At 38.6% G+C, this 12,500-nt stretch overlaps 1 protein-coding gene across 1 annotated transcript in view; it reads left to right on the top strand.

Moving 5' to 3' along the window:
• The first annotated feature begins 3,018 nt into the window (after positions 1-3,018).
• TNFAIP8L3 (TNF alpha induced protein 8 like 3) overlaps positions 3,019-12,500 on the top strand; it is a 431,710-nt gene continuing 422,228 nt past the window's right edge. Inside the window, exon 1 of the mRNA XM_044077459.1 lies at positions 3,019-3,281. Within this exon, the coding sequence (XP_043933394.1) occupies positions 3,236-3,281 (46 nt within the window). The 5' untranslated portion in view covers positions 3,019-3,235. The remainder of the gene's footprint in view (positions 3,282-12,500) is intronic.

The following is a 12,500-nucleotide window of genomic DNA, read 5'->3' as shown; positions in this document are numbered from 1 at the left end:
ATAGTGCATCCAGTGTGATACATAAATGGGTGGTGTATAATAGGGGTTATTATCATTGCCAGCTTGAAGTGCATCCTGGGGTAACATGTAATGGGAGGTATTTGCAGGACCACCCAATAAGAAGTGAAAGGTGGTGCGTAGTAAGGGTATTATCATTATTACCATCCCTGAGGGACATGTAATTGGGTGCATTAGTGAGGTCAAAGGGTTGGGGAATAGCAGGGGGTATTATCACTGCCACCATGAAGTGTATTGCGGTTGACTTGTAAGGGGGGTTATAAGCACCTCCACCTCATATGTTACAATGGGGTGAAAACACCATCATGTGGGAGAAGTGAGTCTGATCAGCACCACCACAAACACCATTGCAAGGGAAAAGCAAGTCTGATCAGTACCAAGAAAAACACAATCAAGAGGGAGAAGTGAGTCTGACTAGTACCACCACAAACACCATCATGAGGGAGAAGTGAGTCTGACTAGTACCACCACAAACACCATCAAGAGGGAGAAGCGAGTCTGACTAGTACCACCACAAACACCATCATGAGGGAGAAGTGAGTCTGACTAGTACCACCACAAACACCATCAAGAGGGAGAAGTGAGTCTGACTAGTACCACCACAAACACCATCATGAGGGAGAAGTGAGTCTGACTAGTACCACCACAAACACCATCATGAGGGAGAAGTGAGTCTGACTAGTACCATCACAAACACCACCATGAGGGAGAAGTGAGTCTGACTAGTACCACCACAAACACCATCATGAGGGAGAAGTGAGTCTGACTAGTACCACCACAAACACCATCATGAGGGAGAAGTGAGTCTGACTAGCACCACCACAAACACCATCATGAGGGAGAAGTGAGTCTGACTAGTACCACCACAAACACCATCATGAGGGAGAAGTGAGTCTGACTAGTACCACCACAAACACCATCATGAGGGAGAAGTGAGTCTGACTAGTACCACCACAAACACCATCATGAGGGAGAAGTGAGTCTGACTAGTACCACCACAAACACCATCATGAGGGAGAAGTGAGTCTGACTAGTACCACCACAAACACCATCATGAGGGAGAAGTGAGTCTGACTAGTACCACCACAAACACCATCATGAGGGAGAAGTGAGTCTGACTAGCACCACCACAAACACCACCATGAGGGAGAAGTGAGTCTGACTAGTACCACCACAAACACCATCATGAGGGAGAAGTGAGTCTGACTAGTACCACCACAAACACCATCATGAGGGAGAAGTGAGTCTGACTAGTACCACCACAAACACCATCATGAGGGAGAAGTGAGTCTGACTAGTACCACCACAAACACCATCATGAGGGAGAAGTGAGTCTGACTAGTACCACCACAAACACCATCACTTCCAGAACTGAAGTGATGATGATGAAGCAAATAGCATGGTGCAGAGACATAAGCATCATCGCCTGAAGGGAATAATTTGGAGTATTATTTTGATGACTTTCTGATAGGAAGGCACCCCCCCCCCACCCTGTTCCCACCTCATGGATTCCTTTCAGATGTAAAAAACAGAGATTTTGTAAAAACAGAAATTTTTAAAATTTTCTGTTAACGTCTTTAAAGTGTTTTTTTAGGTAGCATTACTGCCTATATACCCTCAATGCAGGTGGCTGCACCCCTACACTTTGCTGGTACTCCAAGGCCACTCTTTCTTGGACCAGGGAAATAGCCTGAAATACTGCAATCTTGGATTTAGTAAATAATCCCTTTATACATATAACCTATTATTGTTCAAAGTGTTGTTATTATACTTCTCAGACTTTCAGCAGGAGCCTTCTCTTCTCAGCCAATAAATATTTAATTGCACGGTTATTTATTAACTAGCTCACTAATACTCCATTTTTGATCACTCAAGTGTTAAAATATGCTCATAGTAAAAGTAGTGGAATAAGCATGGATGCATTGTATTGCTTTAGGAACATATGGACGGAGACTTCAAATCTACTGCCTTCATGACTGACACTATTGGACCATGGACCTCCATCATAGTGAAAGAAGATGTGTTTTGGTTCATATCGGCACTACTGCACTTGGTCAGTCCAGTTTATAACAGTTCAGATTTTCACGTCGGCTCTGACTGTGTATCTATTACCTTCATATAAATTAATCAACTAATAATGTAACATCTGTAGATAACATTTGTATAGATCAGAGGCTGCTCTTCCCTGTCCCATCCTTTTCATTAGCTATCCGGTGAAGCCCCACTGTTATTGATGACTGGCTTAGCAGCTAGGGGAGTAGTGCTATCATGAGTCCTCACACGTCAAGCCACCTTTTGCTAAGCAACTTGAGCAGTCAGTAGCTCTAATAAAGTGGACAGAGCAGAAACCATATTAACAGCAGTACTGTTACACAAGAACTATACAGCATGCACAGGATAATCACTGGGTGGTTCAGGAACTGCAGATAATTCTATTATGGCATACATTAAGGTTTGTTTCATTTTTAAAGACCATCCAGGGGCAGCTCATTGTTCTAAACTGCTTGGTTACAGCCTCTCAATTTCATTTAAATGTTTATCAGCTTAATTTTTAATGTATAATAAATATTCATTTTTCTCATTCAAGGGTATGGAACTTTTGCATCTGTACATTGCACAGGTACAGATATCCAATTTCTAAAAAAAATGGATTACTCAGCATTTAGAAATATTCCCATAGGATGCATCTCAATCTCTTAGTGCAAGACATTTGGAAAAGACTAAAATAATGGGGCAAAGGTGCAAAAATAGTAACAGATGTTAAAAATGCTCTTGTAACTTAGAATGTTGCTAGAATAACAGGATTTGCGTTAGTGTGCATTTTCTGAAATATTTGAAGTCTGATCCAATGTGTAACAAATAAATCAGCAGGGTTTGTTTACTCTCGCTTCTCTGGTGTGTACTCAGTAACAACACTTGCTTGTCCCCAGTTTGTTAGAAAATACTATCTCGTCCTGCACGCCTCCGGTGATGTCACTGCCTCTCCACTCCTGTGCATATCACTGCTGGACCTTCGTATAGGATGCCTTCAGAGGACAATCGCAAGCAGAGACAGCAGTAGCTGCAGCATCAGCAGCGTTAAGTGGGGAGAAGAGATCCGATTCCGGCTGCAGGCTCGTGGCTGCTGTGTTGTTTCTCACTGAGCTACGCGCTCTGGTCTGTCTGTAGAAACCCTTCCCTTAGTGAACCCAGTGAGCTGGTGCCGCAGGTTGCAGAGATGGACTCGGAGTCGAGCGAGCTGAGTGATGGGGAGCTGCTGTCAGGTAAGGCATTTGGCTGGAGAGGGACGGGACAAGGAAGACATGTGTGGCCACAGTGATGGTAGCTGACTGTTATACTGCGGAGTGTGTATGAGAGCTGTCATCAGTCCGATTTTTTTCAGGAAAATTTTCAGAACGTCTTGTGATTGGTCTCTTTGTAAATAAAATATATAAAGGTTACTCCTCATACTATGAAGTATGATGTACCCATGCATCAATTTCAAAATGCAGCACATGGCGCCCGCATTTTTTAAACCTGCAGGGTTGTCCTTATTTAATGTTTTCATTAGTAACCAAATAACCAAGTCAAACTCAACATAAGGCATAAGCGTTTAACTAGGTAAAAGTTTAACTGTTCATTTTTTTACAGCTAGGTTTTATATGTTTACACGCTTTAAATGTTTTAGACTTATTTCAGCTATATTTGCTTTTGGGTGTGCAATACTTAATCACAGTTAAAAATAATGATGTAAATGATGCAAACCCAACTAGCAATTATCCCACCAACACCTGTAATAAGTGGTCTTTTGAAGAACATCAATTTCTTTTTATAATAAGATGACGGTATTAATAAAATGCATTTTCTTTTCATTACAACAATAATACCTCAGCAGTTTCAACTATATTTTTCCAGCTATAGGTTCTGTTCCTTATGCATAAAAACAATGTTGCGGCCCTGCATAAAGACAATGTTGCGGCCCTTCCCTAGTATCCACACTACATAAAACAACTTTTACCACTTCTAGACAGCTGCAGTCTTGGCTAGGGGTCAGGATGCATTGTATTTAGTTAGGTATGTAACATTTCAGTCAAGACCTTTTGCAGCACTGCTGAAAAATGTTGCACCGTTTTGTTTTCCATTAACAAAGTATTTTTAATTCACATTTTAACATGGTAAGATATATAGAAATACTTCACTGAGAAGTGACCTGGGAGCTTTGTTATACTTAAGGAACTTGCTTAAAATGATACCCATTGTTTTTGGTTGTGTAGTGTATCACATCATAGTCTAGAAGAGAAAGCTTACTTAGGGCTCACAGTATTAAATCTGGGCTATGATGTCAGATGAGATAAGGTATTCAGTAATACTCTTGACTGGTGGGTTCTTACATAACCTTTCCATTTACTTTATCCTTGTTCAAATAAATTTAGCTATTAACCTAATCATTAACTACTTTAACAATCTTATAATTTTCTTAAGAAATTTACAGCAACTTGTCAGCTGGCATTGTTACAATAATACATATGCCTAATATGTATGTACATGTTGTAGAATCACCATTCCTTACGTCATTGTAGCTACACCAATTCTAGGTAAACAAGGTATGCAAGTAATTTTTAAGGGGCAGCATTTTGCCTTTTTTGATGAAACTAAGATTTCCATCTTAAAATATTGTGTTTGTTGGTCTTTGTGTGTGATAAACAAATCTGTTGATATGAGACAGGTTTATTTTCTTCCATTGCATCAAACATGTTATGCTGAAGGCAGTAGCATAAATTCAATATGCGTGTGACTAGTTTTGCAAATAAGTTAATTATGCAAGATGTGGTGTACAATTTTACACTACTTTTTAAAGCAATAATTTAGAAAGCAAATGCGAGTTTGACTATTACATTTTTACCAAAGAATACTAATATCATGGGAAGGAGGATAGTATTGTGCCAGCATGGTGTACAGATCTAAAAGCCCAGACATTAACCCTAAATACTACACTTCTCCAGTTTTTATTAAACTAAGTCTGTATTATCCATTGTTACAAACTCCTAATAAGAGCTGTTTCATAAAGCTAAATTGTCTCTATAGAATTTTTACATTGCTTCCACCATCATTTAAAGTATCCAGTGCTACAATGTACCTGCATCAGGTCATAACAGTCTTTACCATTGCAAGGTGACATGGCCTGGAGCCTCCATTATTGTCATGAAACTTTTCAAAGCAAAACTAAACCCCTCCAGGATACTTACCTGCTCCTTTTCAGCTATTGGTTATCTGTTTCAACCTAGAATTAATGTTTGTGGTGGTATTTTTTTCAGTTCTGACTTTTACCATGTATTGTACTGTATATTATTTTGTCAGTTGATATAAGGCAAGTATAAACATGTTTTAGACAGGACTTCACTCCTGCAGTGTGTATATGTGTGTGTGTGTGTGGGTTATTATTATATGCTCGGCATGCAAAGATTGAATCTAGCTGTGTGATACCAACATATTAAAAAATGTCAAAAAATTACATTACCGACTGTCCAAACTTGCCCCTCCCCTTCCAGATGCTTGTTAGCAGTTGATCTTGGATCTGGAGCAGTAGGGAGGTTTTGTGTTCAGTGTTTTTGTTGGGTATGCCAGTATTCGGCATGCTGACTTTGGGGGGGAAAGGTTATGAGCATTGGCTGAGTTGATCTTCTGCAAGCTACGTTATGATTGGTAAGACCCAATCATAATTCTTTGTGGTGCATAGAGCTTTACCTATTCTCATATACTACAATAGCTAGAACAAAAATGTAGGAACACTAAGTGTGTTTCGACTTTGAAAGCTGTAACACAGTTACTACTGCAGCACAGAGAACAGCCACCACAGAAAAGCAATAGGAACGGAGCTTTAAAAGCTGTTAATTACATTGTGCAGTCTTTTTAAAAAGGCTACATTAAGTATTTAACTGTTTTTAAAAGCAGTATTCCTTAGGGATGATGTACAAAGAACATTCATTGGCATTTAAGAATTCTGCAGCACTATGAAGACCTCAGTAAAACCAGCTAAAATATGTATTACTCTTAACTGTAAGAAGCTTCTTCTAAAGCTAAGTGTGATCATTGCTAAGCACAGAGGTTTGAGATGCTTTAGGTACTTACAAGCATGTCTATGTTGTAACTGACTAGTCACGGGAAAATTGAAGAACTCATCTTTTGAGGGTGGTAAGAGAGATTCTGGGGACTTAAACTCATCTGTTGTTTACACTCTGTACATGAAATCCATCTGTCTATACCATTTACATTAAGAAAACCTGTTGCTAAACACACAAATCCTATTATGTGAATTAGCCTGCTGCAGTGACCATGAATTAATGTAAAGTGAAGAGAAGAGGTTCTGCCATGTACCTAGCTAGGACTACTTGATAATTTTTCCCTAACTCATGACTCATTAAGTCTGATTTATGAGAGACTGCTCATGAAAGGAACCTATCTACCAACACACGAAGAGTCTTTCAGATGGGTGATACTGCTGCAAACAAGTTATTCATGTGTTTGGTCAATTAAAGTGAATACCTGCCCCAGGGAAGAAGGTTCTGACTGCTGCCAATGCAACCCATTTTACTGGTAAAGTATGTTTTTGTATGATAGTTCATTTGCAGACAATGGACATTTCATGGGTAAAGCTCTTTAGCATGCATACATGTGTACTCATGGAATATAGATGGTATGTGTTTGTGTGTGTGTTTTGCTGAGTTAAGGACTACTTATCTAAACCCACTACTTTAAATTATAATACAAAGCTGATTACTTGACAATATATGGCTCAAAGAAGAAAATACAAATACTTTTCGAGGGTAGGATCAATCAGCATCTCCGGCAACCATGCACCCCTGTTAGCATTTATAATTAATTTAACTGGATCACTGGAACAGAGGTTTTGCTTCTGCATGTAATGGGTTTGGTGACACGTTCAAATAGCCAGCTGGGGGAAGAAGATGCTGGCATCTGTGGTAACTCTCCTTCCTGGGTGGAGGGATGTGTGCATGGCCCTTCTACTAGAGGTTCCCAGTGGTGGCTGTTATATTTTACTAGTGGTCCTGGGTACAGCAGTAGGCATGCTGTTCTAAATGGGGAGCAGACAGTGTGACAGCTGGTAACATGACATGCATGCTGTCTAAGAAGAGAACAATTAGAAAATATGGATGGCGACTCTTGTTTCGTGCAAAGTATTCCCTGCCTCCTTTTGACTTTTGAGTGCAACAGTATTAGCCCTGAGTCAGCCAAGACATATAACGATGGCTTCCCCGGAGAGGGAAGTAACTCATCACCCTGAGTAGGTACAGTTAGGCATTATATGAAACTGCTTGGCTGTAAGAAGGGATGCAGTGTTTGTATTAAAATGGTCCAGAAAATTACAGCTCTCATCTGAGCATATTCTTTGGTGTGTGGACTGCTGATCAATTTCACATACATTATACATATTTTTTTATTACATATGTACTATTGTGCCATGAAGTGCATTTGCTGCTATGTTTTTTTTATTATTTTTAGGGTATAGGGTTATATAACAGAGCAGTTGCAGGAGCACTGTTTTCTTCTAAAGTTCTGTGTCTTTACTTTTCACCCATACACTATCAGGTTTTATATTTTGGATTTATGCCTCAGCTGTGTAGTCAGTAGCTAAATGTATTTCCCTCTTTTCCTTACAAAACTTGGATCCTCTGAGAAATGTAATTTAGTTAAAATCATATCACAATCTTGTCAGATGGCTGCCCCTGCAAACCAGCTTAAATATTCTTATGTGTGGCTTTCTGTAGCACAGTGCTGTGTGACAGTGGAAACTTGATATCTTTTGGTGGCTCTCCGTGTGCTGTACCATTTGCAGTTTGACAGTTTTTATATGAAATACATATAATCTATCATCAGTTTTATGATTTGCTCCTCCTCCTGACTTCATTGGCTCTCTCCCCAAATGTCCACTAGCAAATTATAATATTCCTGCTTCTAGCAGTCAAAACAACAGTGAAGAAAAGCCATACATAAAAGCTACACAGGCAACAACAAAGACACAGGCAAACTAATCTTTTATTTGTGTACTGTATAATACCTTATGCCTCCTTCAAAGGAAGCTATAGCATGTATGCAAATGATACCTTAAGGATATACAAATGTTCATGCTACAAAGTGACTTTTACTTTTTACAAGTCTTTACTGGTGCATTCAGGCCAATAAAGCAAAAACTCCGCTAGCTGTAGGAATGATACATTTTTCTCTTTTTATGAGCTTGTCAGTACAGCATAGGTGGATAGCTTAGTTATTGTCTGTAAACACCCACCTTAGAAAAAGGTCTGATGTCCACAGCATTAGTGTAACTATAAAAATATGCCAAATAAGAAAAAAAACAAAAAACAAAACGGTTCCACAAAAATCCACACAGGCAACAGTAAAAAAAAAAAAAAAAAAAAGTCAAACTAGAGTCACAACATGTCTTTTGAATGTGGGAGGAAACCACATGAACAGAGGGTGGACATGCAGACTCCAAAGAGAAGATGTCACAACTGGGAACTGAATTGGAGAATGTCTTATTGTGAGATGATAAAACTACCTCTTGCACCACTGTGCTACCCACCTCAAGAGTTCCACATAAGCACTTGCAGAGCATGATATGCACCAGAAGAGGTCATAACCGAAAACGATGCTGTGTGACTCTATTATTCCTGAAAATTATATTAAAGCAAAAGAGAAAGGCTGTACTATGAAATTCCTAGAATGTCAGACCCTGACAGCATACCTAGTGAAACATGTATGACCAAAGAAGGAACAGTGGATGTGGATTTTACGCAGACTATTTAATGTCAAGTCGAAATACTCAAACTGTCCTTAAACCTGGTATGAGGAGAATTATTATTATCCTAATCTGTTAACGCATTCAAGCTTATAGCACACGTTTTGTATTCTTCCAGTTAACACCCATAACTCGTAATGGTTTCCCAATATTTGTTGGTTCTATCTTTCTTAACTAAATGAGTCACCAGTTAATAATAGACAGTATTAGAAAGTGCAAAGTGTATTTAACAACATGATACTAAGATTGTTAATGTCAAATGCCCTGCAGTAGAGAACTTAACTTATGATTTTCTCTTATTATTCATATTTTCATATCTGGATTCCTATTTTCACAACAGAGACCTACATGTTATTGCATGGCATAGTGCAAAATGTCCTGGTGGGAGAAAAAAAAAGTAAAAGTATATGGTCAATGTGCAGTTACAGTACACTGTACTGGAGATATTGATAGTTATTTGCTGGCAGTTATGAAAATATGAAATATTTCCACATGTACTTAATATTTCTAAAACTGGGTGACATAAACTATTGAGTGACATCAGGTTAAACCTCAGATGATGTTGAAGAAAACTGTCATTGATATTTTCTCTCTAAGCTGCACATCTTGAGATAAATTCAGGATTATTTATGCTGTTAATTATACAAATAAACATAATTTTTCAAATGTATGTAAATATCTCAATGAGCATGCACACAGAAAGGAACTTTTTGCTGTCAGGTGAAAACTTATGTCTGGCTAACAAAATAAAGTTGACAAAATGCATTTAGGTTTTACAGTTTCCAAGATATGATAATTTGTTTGTGAAACATTAAACAAAAATATCATTATGGGTTTGTGTGCATAATAATACGGTATAGCACTGTCACTGTAACAACTATTTGTCAATGCAAAGAAGACACTTTACTGATAACATAACTTTTACTGTTCTCAAAATATTTATGTTTCTTTATATTATATGTTTTAAGTTGATTTTGCAGAAAATGCTCTAGAATGCAAGATGTGTGTAGGCTGCTACAGGTGTGACATTTCACATTACATAGGTCTTAATGAGTTAAATAATGGCATAAGGGATCCCTTCATTGTAGACCAGTTGTACTCTTAGATAACTCATTAAAGGCAATAGAGAGTATGACAAGAGCTAAAAACTTGAAAGAAAAAGTTACCAAAAATATCAACAAACATGAAATTGTACCCCTGAAGTAATAAATTAATATAAAATAAATAATGGCAAACACACTAAAACCTGAGATAAAAACATTAATTAATATCCCAAAAATAAACTCTCAACATATGTTTTTTTGTCTGCATGAATTTATAGGACTATGACATCTCATTTCTCCATGTATCTCAAATTTAGCAAGTTTTCACAAATAATTCAAGTAAAGCAGAAGTTCATGTGTGCATTGCAATTAGTGCCTTGAAGGCTTACATTTTGACATTGCATTCAGGCTATTAACCTCATTTAGGCATGGATGTCATAAAGTATCAAATTTAGCAGGAAAACTAAATTACTATGACTGAAGAATGTCAAATTTCATTTTGCAAATAGTGAAAGCCAGAGAAGCACCAGTGTGGAGGAAGGCAGAGTCGTTTTTTTTTCAGTATTTACCATAGTGCCATATAATTCACTCATTTTTCAGCTGCAGACTGAATCCTTCATTTCCTTTGATTGCTATTTTGCTACAATAACCCTTGCACCCCATCAACATTTTGCAAAATGTTTGCCGAAAGTGGCTAACAGAAGGTTGAAGCTTAACAATGATGCATCATTTTATAGACTGAAAGTGTGTCAAAGCAAACTCAGAAGCTAATACTGTCTGCAAAATTAACACTACAGACTATATATGATTTTGACACAGATGGATCACATATCATAAATGGAGTACCTTGCAGCTTGGTGTCAATGAATGTATTGTTACCAAGAAAATTAGAAAAACAGAACTATAGCTGTAGCAAAGCAAATAAGAAAGAGTAACTGTCAGATCATGTTTTAAAGTTCTGTGGACCTCTAAAGTGTGACCGATAAAGTTTAGATCTTGGTTTGTCTCAAGGTGTGCGATATGCTCTGGAAACACTGAGACTGGAGTCAGTGTTGTTCTCCCAGCCTAGTTTGTGGTATGTTTTTTTTAAGTGTTCAGTTTGTTTTTTGGCTACCAGCTTGGTATTGAAATTAGAAAAATAGGCAGATTACGAAGACTTAGAAAACTAAAGGAGCATCTCAATAAAGAGTATGCTCCTTTAGTGACCCAAGTACCCCATATAATAGCTCTCCACAGCCACTTCAGATTTCAACAGCTGATAAATTTATGCTTTTATTGCAGACACTGTATATCATAGGTTCACAGGTATATACTAGGCTAATGACCACCAGGGCCTTTATAAGCCTAGCCATGCAATCCAACCCAGTTGTGTCTTGGGCATTTATTAAGAGGGGGTATGTTAGAACGTTTCTAGAGGTTATGGGGGTTGTATTACTTTGGGCATTACCATCTGCCTCTGTCGAACAGAGACACAGGGCCATACCTGGAGTGAATTTTCAATTTCCCATCCATTGGTCAAGGTTATGTAGGGTTAGGGATGGACTCTGCTTCAAGTGGATAGGGAGCCTGTTCCAGAGAATGAGGGTCCTCTGAGACACATATCTGTCTCACCAACATGTTTTATTTATGTCACAAGCAAAATTTTAATCCTTAGATCTGGTGGTTATGATGCTGTTTGTTTTGCTTATGTTCAAAAGTTCCATCAGGGGTGGATCCAAGGATGCCTTGTATGACCAGAATAGATTGCCTCTCAGTAACCTGTAGGAGATTGAGTATAGAGATAAGGATTTAAAGAGCTCCATGTAGGACAATCTGTTTATACTCTGAATTCTCCTGGTAAGGAATCTTTGTGGGTGTTCCAACTGTTGCATATATCTGATCAGGTATATGCCTAATGGGACATTACAGTCAATGATGGGTCTGATAAGGGCTGAAAAAATGCCATTATGACTTCCTTGGACCTGGTTGCAATGCTCTTACTTATAAGTGCAGTGACATAGAATGATTTTCTTGTTACCTGGGCCACATGTTGGTCAAAGGCCAGAATACTGTCTACTTCTGTTCCCAGATTCCTGACTACTGGGTCAACTCTTAGGGGTGTCTTATTGATGGAATAATTAGTTTGGGTGGCAGTTTTCCCATAAGGCACTACAATGCATTTCTTGGCATTGTGTTTTAGTCTGTGACTTTGGCACCAGTCATTTGTGTATGCTAGACCCTCTTGAAAGATGTTTGTGTCATGGGGGAATCTGTAATATCTCCCAATTTGCAGTCATCTGCAAACGTGCTCAGCCAAAGGCTCTTGACATTAGCTTTTACCTCCAAGAAGTAGATGCCAGCTATGTCTGATAGGAGTGGTCCCAGCACAGAGCCCAGAGTTACTTGCTGGTGACCAGTCTCTTAGTAGAGGTGCTTTCACCAATTCTGACTTCCTGGGTTCTGTCTGAGATCCAGCTAGCAATCCAGTAAGTTATGTAGGGGGTTATGCCCAGTTCAATGCGTTTTTCAACTATATCTGAGTGAAGTATTGTATAGAATGCCTTAACCAGGTTCAGATAGGCAATATGCTTCATTTTCCCATCATCCATTGCCTTGGTGACCTTCTCAATGAAGTCCACCAGGTTTAGTAGACATGACCTTCCCTT

The sequence above is a fragment of the Protopterus annectens genome, chromosome 7.part0, assembly GCF_019279795.1.
Source record: "Protopterus annectens isolate FY-2018-M chromosome 7.part0, PAN1.0, whole genome shotgun sequence".
Taxonomy (NCBI): Eukaryota; Metazoa; Chordata; order Ceratodontiformes; family Protopteridae; genus Protopterus; species Protopterus annectens.
This window is presented reverse-complemented; position numbering and strand designations above follow the sequence as displayed.